The sequence below is a fragment of the Trachemys scripta genome, chromosome 1 (assembly GCF_013100865.1).
Source record: "Trachemys scripta elegans isolate TJP31775 chromosome 1, CAS_Tse_1.0, whole genome shotgun sequence".
Taxonomy (NCBI): Eukaryota; Metazoa; Chordata; order Testudines; family Emydidae; genus Trachemys; species Trachemys scripta.
In genome coordinates this window covers 299,147,316-299,168,921 of record NC_048298.1, presented here as the reverse complement: position 1 = coordinate 299,168,921, position 21,606 = coordinate 299,147,316, and the positions used below count along the sequence as shown (strand labels likewise).

Below are 21,606 nucleotides of genomic sequence, written 5' to 3'. Positions count from 1 at the left end.
ACATATGCTAAAACTCCTCTTTTACATAATCTATATTGACATTAATAATATTATTTTCAATAATGGTGCTTAACAGCTAAATACAGTAACTTTAGGTATTGTGCTATCTTTTTGACATTAATAACATTCAAAAGGAAGCTTAATTTGGGAAAATGCTGAGGATTTTGTGAGTCCTCCAGTATAGCTTTGTATCAATTCATTTTTCTTGCTATACATCCCATATACTATCATAATTTATGGCAAAAGCTGGTCAATAGCACTTCTGTGACTGTCTTAATGATTTATCACTTCTTTTATCGTTATTAATGTTGTTTTTAGTATTGCTACTTCTTTAAATAGTGGTTTGGGTGTAGAAACTCAGGACCTAGTAAGCGTTTGCAGTGACCAGTGGAGCCAGCCAGTGTGCAGGCTGCCTGCCTCTGCCAGTGGGCCTCAGTTCCCGTGAATCAAACCTGCTACATTCTAGTCCAGGGCCTCTTTTGAGTGCTGAATGGCCATCATGATGAACTGTACCAAACTGTATGATGGATTAGTAATGAAAACAAGAAGGGAAACTAGGATAAGACCATCAAACTAGTGTCACTTGGGATCCAAGTCAGGGTTTGAATTTCATTCCCCAGAGCTGAAAGGCTAGTGCATTAACCCATGTCTTCCCAACTGTCATATGATTACATAGCATATTACTGTTGTCCAGCTCCCAGAAAAGTTTTTCAATTGATTTTGTGATTTCATTTATTAGGTGTAATATTGCTGTTATTTTCATGACTGAGATGGTAGTGGATCACAGTGTGAGAGAAGATTGGGCCCTTCACCTCCCTTTATTACTTCATGCTCTATTCTTAGGTAAGACCAATACAACAGGAATTAAAACGTGGGTATACTCCAATACCATTAGTCAAACTGAAGCTGTGTTGTTAGCATTATTTTAAATATATTTTCTCTTTGCCTTCCCCTCCATAGCTATGTTTACGGCCGTCATTCATATTTTGTTACATCAGTTCTTGAAACTAAAATTGATCAGCTGGAATGTTGTGACTACAGCATTCCTTATCACACCTTGCAATACTCTGAATTTTTTGTGGCCTTTTTTCCCCCACTTTACTTTATTAGTTCATCATTTCAGGGTTCTCAGAAGCAGAAATGTTGAGCATACTAGAGAAATTAGGAAGTGTATAGGCATTATCCAATTCATGTGGTTGATACATACTTTCTGTAGGTCATTAGAATAGCTAGACATATGGAATGAATTCATAATAAGTGGTGGTCTCAGTCCAGTTCTCAGTGGATCAATGTCCACATTCTAAAACCCACCATCATAATTGCAACTAATTTCCACCCTGATTGGTAGTCTCAGCATAGACAGCAAGGATTGAATAGCCATGGAGGCTGAGTTAGAAGATTATAGCACATTTATAGAACAATGGGGGAAGTGTCACTACCCATAATCTACCTATGTCTGTGGACCAAGAAAAGTACTTCTGGCTCCATTGCAGTCACTCTGGTACCTTTCACAAGTACTAACAACATGCAGAAAAAATCCAGAAAGAGAAATCAGAGTTTCATTAGAGGGCTATCCTGATTTAAAAGGATAGAATTCCTCTTTAATAAAATGGATGTCATGGTAAAATTACCGTTCATGCCACTTTCCTCTCCTCTCTCTCTGGACTTGGCTACACTTGCAAGTTAGAGCACAATAAAGGAGCCCCGGGTGCACTAGCTCACTACCCGTCCACACTGACAAGGCACGCAGAGCACTCTGACTCCGCAGCTACAGCGCTGCTGGTACTCCACCTCGGCGAGAGGAATAATGTTTGCTGCGCCTTGGCTACAATGCCCAGGCGTCAGTGTGAACGAGGTGTTGCGTTACTGCGCTCTGATCGGCCTCCTGAAACTCCCATAATCCCCTTAAGTCAAGTGGCCACTCTTGTCATTGTTTTGAACTCCTGTAGGAATGCGGAAATGCCCTTTCAAAGCTCTGTTTCTGACAGCTGGCATGCAAGCCGTTACGGTGGAATGCTGTGCGTGAGAGAGAGAGGCGGGGGGAGGGGGAGGTCTGCTGCTGTCTGAACTTACAAGACAGCATGCTGACATGCTCTCAGCCCCCCAAAAACCCACTCTGTCTCCCCCCACATACACACAACACACACTCCTGTCACACTCCACCCCACCCCTCCCATTTTAAAAGCACATTACAGTCACTTGCTGGGATAGCTGCCCATAATGCACCACTCCTAATGCCACTGCAAGTGCCGCAAATGTGGCTACACCAGTGTGCTGTCAGCTGTCAGTGTGGACAGAGTGCAGCGCTATCCTTAATGCGCTCTACGAAGGCTGGTGTAACTCAAAGCGCTCTACATCTGCAAGTGTAGCCATGCCCTTAGATGTCGAGACTACCATGAATGTCTATGCAACATATGGTGATTTTCATAGAATATTATATAAAATATCTATCTTTTGTATTATTCCCGAGCAATTTACGAAGACAGTCTTAAAATATATTATAGGCAGCATCAAAATGTAGGTTTAAAAACAAAAATGGATTCATCTTTTCACACAGTTGGGAGCTGACTCCCCAAATATAGTGAAAAGTTGCTGAAAGTAAAAAGACTCTGTAACATCAGTCTTGTGTGGACAAAACAAATAGCCAGCAACTGGTGAACTGATTGAATGGCTGACGAATTATAGTTGTAGCAGTTCTGAAAAACAGATGGGCCTTTTTAGTTAGAAATTTATTAGTAATAAAACTAAATTATGGGGGGGGGAAGGGAATAGCTCAGTGGTTTGAGCATTGGCCTGCTAAACCCAGGGTTGTGAGTTCAATCCTTAAGGGGGCCACTTAGGGAGCTGGGGCAAAATCAGTACTTGGTCCTGCTAGTGAAGGCAGGGGGCTGGACTCAATGACCTTTCAGGGTCCCTTCCAGTTCTATGAGATAGGTATATCTCCATAGATTATTATTATTATTTATTAATTTGAGTCAATGAATCAATGAAGGGACTTGAGAATAGGAATAAAAACAATATGCAGCACAATGAAAGACTCTAGCCTTTTCATTTTGGTTGAGAGACAGTCAGTGTATACTAGCCATCACTGAGCAATGCAAGTAGATATTTGCAGAAATAGATTTCTGATATTACAAATGCATTTATCAAAATTTCTTTACCTTTTTTGTCAGGTAATATCTTAATATTACAGTATTTCATAAAGACTCACATTTAAATTAACTTTAAATCTTCAATTTTATTATGGTTTAGTTTCATTACATCTCTATAGATCCCCCTTGTGAGGGTGTAGGGAAGTAGTACTAAATGTGTTAGCCAGAGGTGTGAATGTGACTTGCATATGAAGAAATCATGTCATGCTGGAATGTGAGAATGCACATGGGAAGGAGTGTATGAGGGATATGATTGAGAAAGAAACTAGAGATATTTGGGCAGTTAAACTGAGCATGTACCTTTTCACATATTGGAAGGAATAGGAAAATATTTAAGTGAAGGGAATCTACTGTCGAAACATAGGTAAAGGATAGAATGGTCTGTAATATGGATAATGAAGGGGTTAAAAAGATTTTCTGTTAATTGAGTCCTTGTATAAGATGTTGGATTGACAGCACCAGTTACAGAAATCCTCTGTTTTTAACCACAGAGAGGCACTGTAAAATTGCCCAATATTGCTCTAGATCATTGATCGGCGACCTCTGGCACGTGGCTCGCCAGGGTAAGCACCCTCGGGGGCCGGGACGGTTTGTTTACCTGCCGTGTCCGCAGGTTCGGCTCCCACTGGCCGCGGTTCGCCATCCCAGGCCAATGGGGGCTGCGGAAAGCGGCACATGCCGAGGGATGTGCTGGCCTCGGCTTCCCGCCACCCCCATTGGCCTGGAGCGGCGAACCACGGCCAGTGGGAGCCACGATCAGCCGAACCTGCAGACGCGGCAGGTAAACAAACTGGCCCGGCCCGCCAGGGGCTTTCCCTGGCGAGCCGCGTGCCAGAGGTTGCCAACCCCTGCTCTAGATGTTCCATCTATGGGGTGAGAGGAAAGTTCCGTTTCCATGCCCATTCAGTCCTTGGCCTCTCTCCTTAACTCTGAAGGTTACCAACTGGTGCAGATTGTGGTGGTGGAGTAGGACTGTGCCCACCAATTCATTTCATATAGCTACCAAAGAGCTGTCAAATGGCAGTGGCTTTCAGGCACTATTAAACCAAGCAAGTTCAGAGCAGCAACTTGCATCTATAGCTCATTCCTGAATATCTTGAAGGGTGGATGGGTGGGTGGAGATATTAATTCTTGGCAGCTGGAAAGAAAGGGAGGAAGGGAGGGAGCAAGGAAGAGAATAAGAGTAGTGGAATAGGGAATAGAAGCAAGGATGGAGAGGCTGGAGGAGGGTCCTAGCATATTGGTAGGTGGATGAACCAGAGGATCACAAGGTTCTAAAAGGATGGTCCACAGGAGTCAAAAGAACTGCTGGCTAACTGGCATACTAATAGCTGCTACAGTTTTGCAGGCCCGTCAAAGAGCAGACTGGCAAGTGTGCACCAGAGGCACATAACACAAAGGAGCAGTGTGCGGGGACTAAAAAGGCAGGCTGCCAGGGAAGAGGAGATTCAGGCAAGGAAGGAGCTGAGGAGACAGCCAGCTCTGTTATTCTGAGTTTGATCTCTCATGCCACCGTCTCAGGTGTTGAACCAGAACTAAGATGATAAATGAAAAAAATGCTTTGTCACAGTGAAGCAATACATTTTATACAAACTTGAATCATTTATGTTTATAGCTCATGATCCTTTCATGTTTAGACCCTTAGTTCAAATCCAGCTCAGGCTACTAGTGACCAAAAGCTACCGCACCTCTTCACAACAACTCAAAACCCAGGACTAATTGTCAACCTGGCAATCTTACTAGGGAGTCTAAATACTGAATGTACACCTCTACCCCGATATAAAGCGCCCGATATAACATGAATTTGGATATAAAGCGGTAAAGCAGTGCTCCGGGGGGGCGGGGCTGCGCACTCCGGCAGATCAAAGCAAGTTCGATATAACGCGATTTCACCTATAGCGCGGTAAGATTTTTTGGCTCCCGAGGACAGCGTTATATTGGGGTAGAGGAGTACATGGACATTGGACTACCCTCTTATCTCTGGAGGTGGTCCCCCCATCTCAAGGTCTGGGCACTGCTACAGCGCATGATGTACTGTCTCAGTAGATGTAGAGAGGACTTTGGTCTGGCGCCTTTCTCAAGTACTAAATTCACACAAATATTTAAAGAAAAAACTGTGGGAACTGTGTCCTGAAGTACTGTATCTTCTGTTTGTTCTGTACTGTTGCCATGAACTGCCTTGGAATCTTTGTTATTTCTGGAATTTAAACTTGTTTATAATCACTTCATACTCAGTGATTGCTGTAACTCTTTCCTTCAGGTCTTGACCATTACCGCCCTGAGGTCTTTGAACACAGTAAAAAGCTACTGCTTCATCTTTTGATTGCATTGTCTTGCAACAGCCATTTTCAGGCCATTGCCTCAGTGCTTCTTCAGACCAGAGAGATGAATGAAACCAAGACTCTGACAGTCCAACCAGCCTATCTACCTGAATTCCTGTATACAGGTAATCAAGTACCTTGGAAGAGACACTACACTATATTTTAAAAGTTTAAAATATTGGAACATAAGGGTTTCTTTCCTGATATACTGTAGTGTTATATTTTTGATGTACTATAGGCTGAATGATCAAAATGGGAAATCTGTACAGCAACCATTGATCTTAACTTCCTGTGAATTACTTTGGAAATGCACCACAGATTACTAAACGATGACTTACTATCAAAGTAGGAAAAGCCCCTTGCTATAAGGAAAAATTTATAATATCGTTTTAGAAATGAATGTGCCAATTTTACATACCTGTAATTTTCTAAGGGCTTGTCTACACGGTGTGGCAATCTGCCCTATGTACATGTGATTTCTAAAGCATATTAACATGCTGTGTATTAATTGGTCTGTGTAGATCCTGCTGAGCGCACTAAAGGTTCCCCAGTTTGCTTTAACATAGCGCTGTTTGAAACAGTGCGCCCAGTGCATTAAAGCGCACTAGGAAACCTTTCATGTGCACTAGCTGGATCTCTATGGACCTATTAATGTGCAAAACATTAGAAAGCACACCCTTATAATGTGTAGGGTTACCATATTTCAACAATCAAAAAAGAGGACACGGGGGAGCCCCGCCCTAGCCCCGCACCCACGCTGCCCCCATCCACTCCCTCCCACTTCCCGCCCCCTGACTGCCCCCCTCAGAATCCCCAACCAACCCCCGCTCCTTGTCCCCTAACTGCCCCCCAAGACCCACCTCCTACCTAAGCCTCCCTGCTCCTTGACCCCTGACTGCTCCCTCCTGAGATCCCTCCACCCTAACTGGCCCCCTAGAACCCTACCCCCTACCAGTCCCCTGACTGCCCCGACCCTTATCCACACCCCCGCCCCCAGACAGACCCCCGGGACTCCCACGTCCATCCAACCACTCCCTGTGCCCTTACTGCCCCCCCCCAGAACCTCCAACCCATCTACCCCCCTGCTCCCTATCTCCTGACTGCTCCGACCACTCTCCACACCCCTGCCCCCTGACAAGCCCCTCCAGAACCTCCAACCCATCCAACCCCCCCTACTCCCTGTCCCTTGCCTGCCCCCTCCAGAACCCCCCTGCCCCTTCTCCAACCCCCTGGCTCCCTTACTGTGCTGCTCAGCAGCACACTCCAGGGGGCATCTGGACACAGCCACAACTGGCTCAGAGGGCCTGGGGATGGGGAAACTTCAGAAGACATTAATGGGGGGACCCCCCAAGGCCTCTAACCATCATCTGTCTGGGGCTTTGTTTTTTTAAATCTTCCCCAAAATCTATCCCCCAGCGTCCAGCACCAGGCTGGGCACGACTACTGCTGCCAGGCGTCCTTTCCATCGGTCAAGTACCCCACAGTCACCCTCCCCCTGCCCCCGCTCCGTTCCAGTGAGGGCACGACCAGCGCCCCGCGAGGAAACGGACACCTGGGCACCAGACAGGAGCTAAACTCTCTGTTTTCCCTGCTGCGGGGCAGTTCTCTCCCCCCTGCAAAAGCAGGTTAGAACAGCCGTGCCCCAGCTCTCCCCAGGGAGCGGCACACTGGGCAGCAGGGGAGGGGGAGGAGGGAGGAGCTCTAGAGCTGCCAGTGGCCGCCTGGCCAGTGATTTGAAGCTGCAGGGGAGAGGAGGGGGAAAGGGGAGGAGAGGGTCTGGCTGCTAGAGCCCCATGCTAGTGGCTCAATCCAGCCAGCTGCCCTATCACCCGCGCCGTGCTCTGCAGGGGGGAGAATGCCAGACATTTTAAGATATTTACAAATCCCCCCCACCCCACGCTATTTTTAACCTAAAAAGCCGGACATGTCCGGGAGAATCCGGACGAATGGTAACCCTAATAATGTGCATTATCCCTCTGTGTAGACAAGCCATAACACTCTGAGACACAGAACTCTGTTAGAAATGGAACTTTAACCTAAGTAAATAATATATGATTGCAGCACAAGAAAAGCAAAGGAATTAACATGGTTAGGAATGATATATCCAAATCAAAAGTTCCAATTAAACCTTTCCTTCAATTCAGTAGAGCTCCAATATGAAGTACTCCCTCCAACACCACCTATCTCTTACTGACCATGAACACACTTCCTCCCTTGGCTGAAATCCATTTCTGGTTTCAGCAGGTCTGCCAATCTCAGCTAGGCTGGCTGCTCTGCTAACTTTTTACAAATGCAAGGACTTTTATGGGGTTGGGTGGGGACAAAGCTTGATGAAAGTAGCTGGACAGATTTTAGACTGTTGTGATGTGTTACTAAATATAAGGAGACAGTTGGGAGCTGAGGGAGTCACAGTGCCTGTTTAGAATTGTGTAGATAAGGAGTTCAGGAAGTAGGCTGAATACAGTCAAAGGAAAAAGAGAAAAATATGATTGTGATAAAAGGAAGGAAGAAGGAAAGAGGAATGATCTTGGCCTAAGTGTCACTTCTGATTCTAGTAAAATAGCAGAATGCATATGAAGAGAGAATCTTGAAACTCTTAGATGGTAACAGAACCAAGAGCAATAAAGCAGCATGAGTTTATAAACGATAAAGAGATGATAAATTGCTTTTTTGGTAGAATTACAGAACTAATGGATGAAGAGAAGGCAGTAAATACAATTTATTAAGGGGTGAATTATGTCTATGGGGTACAGCCCTGATTAAGGGCCGTGCAGAAGTGCATCAATCCAAGAGTAGCTTGGACACAAGGATTGTACTTCGTAGATCCCCTGAGCTGTCCTTGAGTTTCTCACTGTGCAGGTTTACATCATCCTTTCAGAGGACAGCCTGATTCCCCCACAGTGTGTTTAGAGAGCAATCCTCTGGCCAGTTGAAGATGGAAATGGGTATTTTTTTGCCTAAATATTTGTACTTGCCAGAAGCACTGAGGAGTCCAAAAGGACCTCAAGGCTATAGCCCAACTTAACATTCTTAGGGCAGAAGTTCTCAATGTTCTTGAAAAGGTATGTTCTTCACACGTCTCACTTCCTGCNCCTTTTCTGAACCTTTTCCAATTCCAGTTTGAGATAGGGCCACCAGAACTGCACGCAGTATTCAAGATGTGGGTGTACCATGGATTTATATAGAGGCAATATGATATTTTCTGTCTTATTAGCTATCCCTTTCTTAATGATTCTGAACATTCTGTTCGCTTTTTTGACTGCCGCTGCACATTGAGTGGATGTTTTCAGGGAATATCCACAATGACTCCAATATCTCTTTCTTGAGTGGTAACAGCTAATTTAGACCCCATCATTTTATATATATAGTTGGGATTATGTTTTCCAATGTGCATTACTTTGCATTTATCAACATTGAATTTCATCTGCCATTTTGTTGCCCAGTCACCCAGTTTTATGAGATCCTTTTGTAGCTCTTCACAGTCTGCTTGGGACTTAACTATCGTGAATACTTTTGTAACATCTGCAAATTTTGCCATCTCACTGTTTACCCCTTTTTCCAGATTATTTATGAATATTTCAAATAGGACTGGTCCCAGTACAGTCCCCTGGGGGACACCACTATTTACCACTCTACATTCTGAAAATTGACTATTTATTCCTACCCTCTGTTTCCTATCTTTTAACCACTTACTGATCCCTCAGAGGACCTTCCCTCTTACCCCATCACTGCTTACTTTTCTTAAGAGCCTTTGGTGAGGGACCTTGTCAAAGGCTTTCTGAAAATCTAAATACACTTTATCCACTGGATCATCCTTGTCCACATGCTTGTTGACCCTCTCAAAGAATTCTAGTAGATTGGTGAGGCATGATTTCCCTTTCCAAAAACCATGTTGACTATTCCCCAACAAATTATGTTCATCTGTGTGTCTGACAATTTTGTTCTTTACTATAGTTTCAACCAGTTTGCCCGGTACTGAAGTCAGGCTTACTGGCCTGTAATTGCCAGGGTCACCTCTGGAGCCCTTTTTAAAAATTGGTGTCACATTGGCTATTCTCCAGTCATTTGCTACAGAAGCTGATTTAAATGATAGGTTACAGACGACAGTTAGTAGTCCTGCAATTTTGCATTTGAGTTCCTTCAGAACTCTTGGTCCATCTGGTCCTGGTGACTTACTACTGTTTAGTTTAGCAGGATTCCTGCTTTTGATGTACTTAAAACAAAAATTGCTATTACTTTTTGAGTCTTTGGCTAGCAGTTCTTCAAAATCTTTTTTGGCCTTCCTAATTATATTTCTACACTTCATTTGCCCGAGTTTATGCTCCTTTCTATTTTTCTCATTAGGATTTAATTTCCACTTTTTAAAGGATGCCTTTTTTGCTTCTCACTGCTTCTTTTATTTTGTTGTTTAGCCATGGTGGCTCATTTTTGGTTCTCTTACTGTGATTTTTAATTTGGGGTATACATTTAAGTTGAGCTCTATTGTGATGTCTTTAAAAAGTTTCCATGAAGCTTTCAGGGATTTTACTTTTGGCACTGTACCTTTTAATTTCTGTTTAACTAACCTCCTCATTTTGGTTTAGTTCCCCTTTCTGAAATTAAATGCTACAGTGTTGGGCCATTGTGGTGTCTTCCCCACCACAGGGATGTTAAATTTAATTATATTATGGTCGCTATTACCAAGCCGTCCAGCTATATTCACCTCTTGGACCAGATCCTATGCTTCATTTAGCACTAAATCAAGAATTGCCTCTCCTCTTGTGGGTTCCAGGATTAGCTGCTCCCAGAAGCAGTCATTTAAGGTGTCAAGAAACTTTATCTCTGCCTCCCTTCCTGAGGTGATATGCACCCAGTCAATATGGAGATAGTTGAAATCCCCCATTATTATTGAGGTTTTTTTATTTTAATAGCCTCTCTAATCTTCCTGAGCATTTCACAGTCAGTATCACCATCCTGGTCAGGTGATTGGTAGTATATCCCTAATGCCATATTCTTATTATTGAAGCATGGATTTAGTATCCATAGAGATTCTATGGTACAATTTGGTTCATTTAAAATTTTTTACTTCATTTGATTCTATGCTTTCTTTCACATATAGTGCAATTCCCCTATCAGAACGACCTGTTCTGTCCTTCTGATATATTTTGTACCCTGGTATTACTGTGTCCCATTGATCATCCTCATTCCACCAAGTTTCTGTGATGCCCATTATATTAATATCCTCATTTAATATGAGGCACTCTAGTTTGCCCATCTTATTATTTAGACTTCTAGCATTGGTATATAAGCACTTCAAAAACTTGTCATTTTTTATCTGTCTGCCATTACATGATGTAATTGAATGGGATTTTTCTTCATTTTACTGTTTCTCATCAGATTCTACCTGTATTTTATCATCTTCCATCCTCGCCTCCTTATTAGGACATAGGCAATATCCATTTATAGATCCTCCCCTAAGCGATGTCCGAACCACGTGCTCCTCCGCATCTGTCAGCTTTCCCCAGCCCTTAGTTTAAAAACTACTCTATGACCTTTTTAATTTTAAATGCCAGCAATCTGGTTCCATTTTGGTTTAGGTGAAGCCCATCCTTCCTGTATAGGCTCCCCCTTTCCCAAAAGTTTCCCCAGCTCCTAATAAATCTAATCCCCTCTTTCCTACACCATCATTTCATCCACGCATTGAGACCCTGCAGTTCTGCTTGTCTAACTGGCTCTGCGTGTGGAACTGAAAGCATTTCAGAGAATGCTACCTTGGAAAAGAGAAACAAAGCTCTGCAAGTTTTTGGACAAGCTTCAGGTACTTTGTCTCCATAATTTGGATACTTATCTGAACCTATTGAAGTTTATCTGTCACTAATCACTATAGGATTTTTTGACTAAAATAAAAATAGACATGATGGGGAAAGGAGGCAGAAAATAATCTATTGAATGTGCAATGCAGCATAACAATCCAAAGGCCATTCTGCCCTCTGCCCTGGAACACAGTCCCATGGATTCTTATTCAGTGCTTTGAAGGGAAACAATCACATAGTTTAAAAAGGTCACAGACATGATTTTTTTTTAAAAAGAGCAATAACATAGATTCAAATTCTCACTCAAAATTTTTTTTATTAAAATTAAGGTTGTTTTTAACCCTACTTATGAAATTTGAATAGTGCATAACTTCATGTGCAGTAGAAGCTTAAAGAAAATTACTTTAGAACTTTGATCTTTTGACCTTCAATCAGTTGCTTTGGTGCATGGCCAGAACAAATAAAGATTGATGGATTTCATTTTTTTTAATCAGAGACCTTTAGGAGAATGCCAATAGTAATGGTAAACAACATTTTTTGCATAATTCAGGATTATTTATTCCACTTAAATGTTTCAGATATTTCATTGCAAAACTTTATCGTAATTCAGGACAAAAATATTAAATCAAATGATTTATATGCCCATTATTTACCTTCAACAGCAGTGAAAAACGTATTTCCTTCCCAAACTGTGTAAAAATCCTTCTTTCTGTTGTATGTTCACAAACTGTTAAACCTATACAATAAACTATTAAATTTAAATTACATTTTCATTTTCCCCTAAGATTCACATGAGTTTTCCCACCTTTGATATCCCATGTCAAGGCCTCTTTTGTGGCCATGGTGAACTGAGTAGAACTCCCTTTTGAGTTGAAATGCTTTTTAATCAGCTAATGTTGAGGAGTTGCTGTTTGGATGAGGAAAGCAATTCAGATACAGTCAGTATGCTACATGGTGCAGTAGCTAGAACATAGAATCTCAAATGAAGACACCTGGCTTCTAATTTGATCTCTGAAACTGACTCTCTGAGAGACAAAGTGAATGAGGTAATACCTTGCATTGGACTGTGTGTTAGTGAATGAGACAAGCTTTCAGAGCTTACAGAGAGCTCTTCTTCAGGTCTGGGAAAAGCACTCAGGGCTAGTCTACACTGGCAACGCTAAAGCGAGAAAGTTGCAGTGCCATAAATGGCCAGTGTAGACAACCCCTCAGAGTGTCAGAGCTAAACACAAGGTGGAGCAAATTGTTTAGCACAAGGAGTTAAGATGTTGTAAGAGACCATTCCAGGTGAAGTAGGCAGTTAACACCTCTGCTGTTGCCGGACAAAGGAGGGTTAAATAAGGATGAATGAAGATAATATCACCTACTTCACTCTGTTTTATGAACTTAAGACCCCATCTTACATTTTTTGCAAACCTTATTCAACATCAGACCAGCCTGGATTAATGAATTAGACTTTTGCCTAGGGTTAGCCTGATTGTAGACATATTTTAACATTATTTAAATGTAATACAGTTTACAAAAAGATGTTATTTCTGAATGTAACCTGTGAAACACTTATTTTACAGATACGATACCTATAGTGCAGAAATTTTTTGACTTTTGTATTAGTCATTTTTTTATTGCATTCTGAAGCTTTGAAAGTGTAATGTCACCAGTTTTTCACTCTTGCTATAGGTTTTTGCATTTTGCTTATATTTTCTGCTTCCAAGTGAAAGTTTTCAGCAGCTTACTGTTTAAAAGAGGTGTTTGTCCTATTCTTTCATCTGAAATGCTGACGTAAGTAGTGCATTCCATCTTTATCTTCTCCTCTGCTGCTTCCAGGTGGTTTTGACTTTCTACGGGAGTACCAGTCATCACCAGTGCCAGATTCTGGTTTAAGCTCCAGCTCTACCTCCTCAAGTATCAGTCTAGGAGGCAGCAGTGGAAATCTCCCACAGATTACCCAAGAGGTGGAGGACATGGACACAGCTCCTGAAACAGATGAAAAGGCAAACAAATTAATTGAATTTCTGACTACCAGGTAATCCAAGATAAGGAGAGGTTGCTATCCTATAATATTATGCTGATGACAGAACTCATGAAATAGGACAATTTTATTGCTATAAAGGAGACAGCAGTTGTGAGGGGCCACAGTGAGCCTAGCTTTAATTACTGAATAGGGTTGGCATATCCTAGGCTTGTTCTGTTGAAAAATTTAGGGCCTGATTCTCATTTACATTAAGACCCCTTTACACTGCCCCGGCAAAGTGTCTGGAAGCCTAAGTCTAGCCAGTTGAAGAGCAGCTACAGAGTGACTTTGCATTTCATTTTTCCATCGAGAAGTGTAGTTCTTAACTGACAGCAAAAGAAGAGCTGGTATTAAGTGCGGAAAGGATTTAAGTGACATGTAATCATTATAAACTGGCAAAATCCAGTGTAATACATGATTTTGTTAGGTCTTAAAACTCATTTTATTTAACTTTGTTAATTTTCTAAAATGATAATATTCCTGTCTACTTGGTGAACTTATATTTGAAATGATGTTTCTTTCTCACATCTTACCTGATTTTTTTAAAAGGAAATAGTTTTGGAAAGTCTTTCTAATCACAGTTAACCAGTATTTTACCAAGGAAAACATCCAGTTCATTACAGCGTAAGCAAAGGCTTTTTGGTGTATTAGTCCTCTGGTGGGGCTTTTTGATATTTGCACTTAGCATTTTGAATAAGTAACAAATCTAGCACAGACAGTTGTCTTTTCAATATCAGGCAAGTTCTCTCTTTCAACCTATTTTTCTTCTCCGTGCTTAGTTGTTGACAATTCCACTGACTTTTTTTAACCTTGAGAAGTCAGGAGATAGGCAAGAAGAATAAGAACAAAAATCCTGTTCAGCCACACACCATGTACTGTGCATCCAATTAATTAAATTCAGGACTTGTGTTGCTAAGAAATTTACACCCAAGGGGTTGCAGCCAGGAGTAAGACCTTAGGGATAATGTTGGCAACATCTTTTGAATTCTTTAATGTCCACGCTATGCAGATCCGATATAACTGGAGCTACAGAGGGAGCATGGCAGGGCTGGGTCAGAGGCTGTTTATGAATTTTTACTTGGTAGTCCTTCAATTCCCTACATACTCCTCCTGGGGATTAATCATGGCCCTGGCACAAGTTTGTAGGAGCAGCTGGGTGGGGTTTGTTCACACCCTCCTGGGCTAGAATACAGCCCAAGTTAACACTGTTCATGCAGCATTAACACATACCCCTGTTTGCACAGAAGGTGATTGGCACAGAGTTGAACCCAATAGTTGTCCTAGGCACACTTGAGAAGTCTACTTTTGCAAAACAGTCACCATGCCTAAGGGCCTTGTCTTCACATAAAAGCTGTACCATTATTATCATACCAGAATATTTAAAACAGTACAACGTCCCTAGGGTGGATACAGTTACACTGTTGTAAATGTGTTTACACTGGTGTTTAGAGAGACAAGGTGGGTGAGGCCAGGCTTAATGGTAAAATCCTGAAATCCTGATTTATGCAAAGCTCCTATTGACTTTAATGGAAATTTTGTCTGCATCAGGACAAAAGCCTGAAATCCTAGGTTTGCCTTAAAAAATTCTTGCAAATTCCCATTACCCAAATTATTTGCAACTACTACACTGCATTTTTAGTTTTATTTGTGTTTGATACATAGCATTGTTCAACCTGGCACAGTAGATGCATTAAGTAATGCTGTGTAATTATGTCATGTAATAAGATTTTCTTCAAGTTGTAATATAAATTGAACTTTACCAGTCAAATGTCTGATTAAATCAGACTCATGTATGTACTCAAATTATGTACTCAATAGTAAATGTGCTTTTAAACTGAAAATTAGTCCTTATTTTGATACTTATTATTTATTTGTATTATGGTAGTGCATAGGGACCTCAGTCATAGACCAGGATCCCAACATATTAAGTGCTGGACATAGAACAAAAAGATGGTCCCTTCACCAAGGAATTTACAAGCTAAACATAAAACAAGATAGCGAGTTCGAGCTTTCATCAATCTCTGTGTCTGCATCTGTCAGGTCTGGTCTATACTACCCGCCTGAATCGGCGGGTAGAAATCGACCTCTCAGGGATCGATTTATCGATTTATCTCAGGGATCGATTTATCGACCTCTCAGGGATAAATCGATTTTACGCGACAATCGATCCCCGAATCGGCGCTCTAACTCCACCAGCGGAGGTGGTAGTAAGCGCCGACGACAAAAAGCGGCAGAAGTCGATTTTGCCGCCGTCCTCACAACGGGGTAAGTCGGCTGCAATACGTCGAATTCAGCTACGCTATTCACGTAACTGAATTTGCGTATCTTAAATCGACTCCCCGCTGTAGTGTAGATGTACCCTCAGTTTCACAACTCATGCTGAGTAGGCCTTCAGCAAGAGTTGTAGCCATCAAGATTAACACCACTAAGCCTTCTCTACACTAAGGAATTTACCCCCCAAAATACCCACTATTTTTATCACCAGTAGGAGCCTTAATGTAGATCAGGTTCTTGTGGATAAACCTTTTTAAAAAAATCTCTTTTCAGCAGTACTAAAAACACCAGAAACTACCTGAGCATTGTCTATACTATGGTTCCCATAGTGGTAGATAGCACCAGTGGGGTTTTGTTTATTTTATTTTATTTTTTGTAAAATTCCCCAGTGTAAAAGATGGCCTTACATTTAGAAAAAGGAAAGTAGAGCAGTGCCCTGAAATGATCAGTCATTTATAACGTTATGCCAGTACTACATTTTGAATTGGAAATCTTTGTAAAGTTGAAGTGTAGTAGTAGTTGTATTGTTCATAGATTTATGTTCAATCACATGTTTTCCAGCAAATTGTTCTGCCTGTCTCCTTTTGAATGTACAGTATAATAATTTTTAAAATTATTTAAATTTATTTCAACTGCTTCAAAGAAATACTTACACATTTTGCTACATTTTTCTTCTCTTTAAGGGCATTTGGTCCACTCTGGTGCCATGAAGATATCACACCCAAGAACCAGAATACAAAGAGTGCTGATCAACTTACTAATTTTCTGAGACATGTTGTGTCTGTATTTAAAGATTCCAAGTCAGGTATTGAAACTTTTTTTCCTTGATTGTACTGTAGTTAAAACCCTCGTCTAGTGGACAAGTCCCTAGTGTTTGCTTAGAGAACATGCCTTTTAATGCCAGTTTCTTTGCTCCTGAATGGCTGCTACAGGAGCTTGCTTGTGCAACAGTGCCCTCTGTTTTGTAAAAGTAATAATTTCATAATGATTCTTTTTTCTTTGTTCTTTCTTACAGTATTTTATGTGCGAGGGTTAAAAGTTTTAAAGCAATTTTGTTTTCGTAACTTGTTTCAAGTTATTCTTTTCATATAATCTGATTACACTATGTGACTTTAATTGGATTCAAATATGTTTGGTGCAAATAAATACTTTCAAATTAATTTTAAATAACTTTGTTTCCTTTTGTAGGACGTTAAAGTTCATATTCTTTTAATGCTCTTGTCATTTCATTTTATTATATTCCTGAAGAGATTACTACAGATTGCTCCATTTGATCAGTGAAAAGTATATATTCTTCTTTAGTTTATTTAGCCCACAGTAAACTTTTATCCTGTGATCTTTTTTTCATTAGATCCATATGCTGAAGCATTTGGTGTCCTATGTAGGACATATATCATATTACGTACTTGCTAGAAAAATACCATCTTAGATGGTTTTAGCATGCACTCACAGTACAATCAATTCTTTTAAACCATCACTGATGGTTGATTTTGACTGTTCTATTTGATAAAAAAGGAAAAACTCCACCTCTTATTTGTAAAATAGACTGGAGATATTAAGCAATCTTCTCAACAAGCAAAATATTCTGTGTTCATTTAATTTGACAATTATAGTTTCTTTTTAATTATTTATTATGGGATTTCATAGTAAACTAGTAATACTAAATAGTATTTTGAAAAGTAATGAAAACTCACTTGTTATTAGTAGAGCAGAGAGCAACATAGTGTGCAATTAGAACCTGAACCAAATTCCATTGAAGTTAATGGAAAGACTCCTGATTTCCAGTGAGCTTTGGACCAGGCCCTAAGATTCCAATTCAGGAAAGTACTTAGGCATGTGCTTAACTGCTTTCCCTAATCAGGGCTACAGTACTTGCATTTAGCAAGGTATTTATATAGCATATTTATATAGAATTTTACATCTTCCAGGCACAGTATGAACATTAACTAGCTAATCCTCACAACAACCGTATGAGGAGATAAGAACTGATATTCCCATTTTACAGCTGAAAATATTGAAATTATTATTATTGTTGCTGTTATTTATGTTACTGTTGTGCCTTGGAGTCCAAGTCATGGACCAGGACCCCATTTCGCTAGGTGCTATACAAACACAGAACAAAAAAACAGTTCCTTTCCCAAGGAGCTTACAAGTTAGGTGATTTGCCATGGCCACACACTGAGTCAGTGGCCACAATTAGAATGTTGTTTGGAAATGCTCATTTGTTGAAAGCAAAATGTTTTTGCGGAAACATGTTGCCTTTGAGAAAAATTTATAGAAACACACACACACACACCCCTGAGAAAAAGCATTTCACTGAGGAAAGTTTTGACCTTTTTGGAATGGAATGTTTCAATTTTCTCTTTCAAAACAACCTTTTCCCCCCCAATTTTTTATATTACGAAATATAATATAAAGTGAAAAAGTAAAAATTGAAATTAATCATTTAGATTTTGTCAAAATGAAACATTTCAATTGATCCCAAATTTTTTTTTCCAGAATTTCAATTCATGGGAAATTTTGAAATCTTTTGGTTTTGTTTTGTTCTGGAATGGAAGAAATTTTGAAATCACACAACTACAAGTTCCCCTGCAGTTCTACTCACTACAACTAGACCATTCTGCCCTTTGTTTTTAATTCAGTGCAGATTTTATTTCTTAATGTTAAGGTATCAGGTTAAATGCAGTATACTGTCTTTACCTGGTAGACTACTACCAATTTTATATACTGTATTGTCCAGTAATAAGAATTGTTCACGTATTTGTAAAGAAGGTTCTAGTGGTTCTTTCATAAATTAATATACCTTAAAAATGGCCAAAACTTTTTGAAATGCTAGGGAATTGGTCCGCTAAAGGTTTCAACTGTAAAGTAACTTTTTTTCTCGTGCAGTAAAATCTGCTTTGTTAGATTTTAAACATCAACATACTATTCTTTTGCTGCTTAGGTTTTCATTTGGAGCAGCATCTGAGTGAAGTTGCTTTACAAACGGCTCTTGCAAGCTCTTCAAGACATTATGCAGGTCGATCTTTCCAGATATTCAGGGCACTAAAGCAACCTCTTTCTGCACATGCATTGTCTGACCTTCTGTCAAGATTGGTGGAAGTTATAGGAGAACATGGAGATGAGATTCAGGTACACACGTGTGACAATGCTGCATTCCTGACAATGTTTCACAATTCTGCATATGTTCAGTATCATTTGTTTCATTTTACTGTAAAGGGTGAAATAAACTTGGAAACTATGATGCAAGTGAGAATGTGACCTTAGCAAAGAAAAACTGTGTTCTCATCACAATTTCAAAATTACAAAAATGCTGTCAAAGTCGTGATCTAGCTGTTATAATCTGAGCCCTGAAAAATAAGTCTAATTTGTTTCAAAATGTATCACCCCATTGTGAGATTTAAAAAATTTTAAACAGCAAACTGTAGTGGGGTTCACAGAAACAGCACTTTCAGCTTCTGCTGCTGCCTTTACAAAAGCAGTTAAATTGCAAACACTGGGTCAAATTCCATTCTCCTTTACTGAGCAATATTCAACATTAAAGCAATTAGGAATGTTGCTTGATTAAGGTCTGCAGGTTTTGATCCACTGGATGGGTTGGTAGGAGTATTTATATTTGCCATATGCTAAAAGATGAAATCATTAAGGTTTTTAATCTAAGTAAAGAGTACTATGAGCTATGGAGAGTAAAAATAAAATTAAAAACAAACTGCTTTGGCCCTCGCTTTTTAAGAAAAATAAATTAACAGTAGAAAGAACATATTGTTTTAACAAGCTCGCACCATTACGATGCAGCTGTTCTGTTTGAAAACAAACCATGACGTAGTGTTTCTTAACCTGAGAGGCAGACTTGACAAGGGTAGCAGTAGACAAGTAGTAATAGATATGGGAAAGCTGCATGACCCTGAGCTGCTCCCTGCTGCAAAAGTCTCTTCTGGCTGCAGGTAGGGTTTCCAGGTGTCCGGTTTTCAACCAGAGCGCCCAGTCAAAAAGGGACCCTGGCTGCTCTGGTCAGCACCACTGACCAGGCCACTAAAAGTTCAGTCAACAGTGCAACAGGGCTAAGGCAGGATCCCTGCCTGTCCTGGCTCCCAGAAGCAGCTGGCATGTCTGGCTCCTAGGCGCAGGGGTGGCCAGGCAGCTCCATGCACTGCCCCTGCCTCAAGTGCCGGCTCCACAGCTCCCACGGCCGTGAACTATGGCCAATGAGAACTGTGGGGGCGGCACATGAAGTTATGGGCAGTGTGCAGAGCCCCCAGCCTCTCCACCTAGGAACCAGACATGTTGGCTGCTTCTAGGAGCCATCTGAGGTAACACCGCAGGGCCAGAGCGTGCACCCCGAACCCCCTTCCAGCACTCCAACCCCCTGTCCCAGCCCTGAGCCACCTGCCACACCCAAACTCCCTCTCAGAGTTCACCCCCCTCACCCCCTCACAAATCCCAACCTCCTGCCTCCTCTGGCCCCCAAACTCCCTCCCGGAGCCTGCACCCCATACCACCTAGGGTTACCATACGTCCGGATTTTCCCGGACATGTCCGGTTTTTTGGGCTCCAAATCCCCGTCCGGGGGGAAATCCCAAAAAGCCGGACATGTCCGGGAAAATCGGACATGCGGTGCCGGGCCGGCGGAGCGGGGCCTGGCCGGGCCGGGGGCTTGGCCGGCGGTGGCCGCGCCTCCTCCCCCCACACCCCTCCTTACCTGCTTCAGGCTTCCCGCGACTCAAATGTTCGCGGGAAGCAGGGGAGGGGGCGGAGACTTTGGGGAGGGGGCGGAGTTGGGGCGGGGCTGGGGCGGGGCCGGGGCCCCGTGGAGTGTCCTCCTTTCGGAGGCACTAAATATGGTAACCCTAATATCTCCTCTCGCACCCCAACCCCCTGCCCCAGCCCTGGGCCCCCTCCCGCACTCCAAACCCTTGGCCCCAGCCCGGAGCCCCCTCCTGCACCCCAAACCCCTCATCCCCAGCCCCACTCCAGAGCCCGCAACCCTAGCCGGAGCCCTTACCCCTCCCACACCCCAACCCTCTGCCCCAGCCCGGTGAAAGTGAGTGAGGATGGGGGGAGGGTGGAATGGAGTGAATAGGCGTGGGACCTTGGGGCAGGGCAAGAGTGCTTGGTTTTGTGCGATTAAAAGGTTGGCAACCCTAGCTGCAGGCAAAGTGGCATGGGAGCATTTTGTTACTCTTCTCCACCAGAAATAAATTGGGCTGCAAGAATACTCATATACAGGTCTTGGGGCTGCTAGCTAAGAGTCTCTTCTCTGTGCCAACCAGCCCATCCAGGAGAAAACCATGCAGACTGGCACCATGAAACCACTCATGGATATATGCCACCACCCCTTCGAGCAGCATGCATTCTTCTAGTGAGTGGAAGATAAGAGAGAAAAATGAAAGATGGAGCAAACACCAAGGAAAGGAATGAAAAGGAATAAAAATAGATTAATAAATTAATAGATTTTAAGAACAGATGGGACCACTATGATCATCTAGTCTGACCTCCTGCATAGAATAAGTCATAGGACTTCCCTGAATAAATAACTGCTTCAAGTCCAATAGCAGTGGTTGAACTAGAGCATATCTTTTAGAAACCCATCCATTCTTGATGTAAATTTTCCAGTGATGGGGAATCCATCACACACCTTGGTAAATTATTCCAATAGTTAATTAACCTCCCTGTTAAAAATGTGCACCTTATTTCCAGTGTGAATTTGTCTAGCGTCAACTTTCAGTCACTGGATCTTGTTATACCTTTGTCTGCTAGATTGAAGAGCTCTCTATTATCAAATTTCTGTTCCCTGTGTAGGTACTTATAGACTATGGTCAAGTCACCCCTTAACCTTCTCTTTGCAAAGATAAAAAGATTGACCTCCTTGAGTCTTTCACTGTAGGGCATGTTTTCCAATATCTGATCATTCTCATGGCTCTTCTCTGAACCCTCTTCAATTTATCAACATTCTTCTTGAATTGTGGACAGCAGAACTGGACACAGTGTTCCAGTAGCAGTCTCACCAGGGCCAAATACAGAGGTAATATAACTCTCTACTCCTACTTAATATTCCT

General features: G+C 41.7%; 1 protein-coding gene across 1 annotated transcript in view; it reads left to right on the top strand.

Moving 5' to 3' along the window:
- The window catches only part of FRY (FRY microtubule binding protein), a 305,106-nt gene that overhangs the window by 201,143 nt on the left and 82,357 nt on the right, over positions 1 to 21,606 (top strand). Inside the window, exons 30-34 of the mRNA XM_034778453.1 lie at positions 740 to 843; positions 5,413 to 5,598; positions 13,090 to 13,288; positions 16,234 to 16,355; positions 18,495 to 18,682. Of these exons, the coding sequence (XP_034634344.1) occupies positions 740 to 843; positions 5,413 to 5,598; positions 13,090 to 13,288; positions 16,234 to 16,355; positions 18,495 to 18,682 (799 nt within the window). The remainder of the gene's footprint in view (positions 1 to 739; positions 844 to 5,412; positions 5,599 to 13,089; positions 13,289 to 16,233; positions 16,356 to 18,494; positions 18,683 to 21,606) is intronic.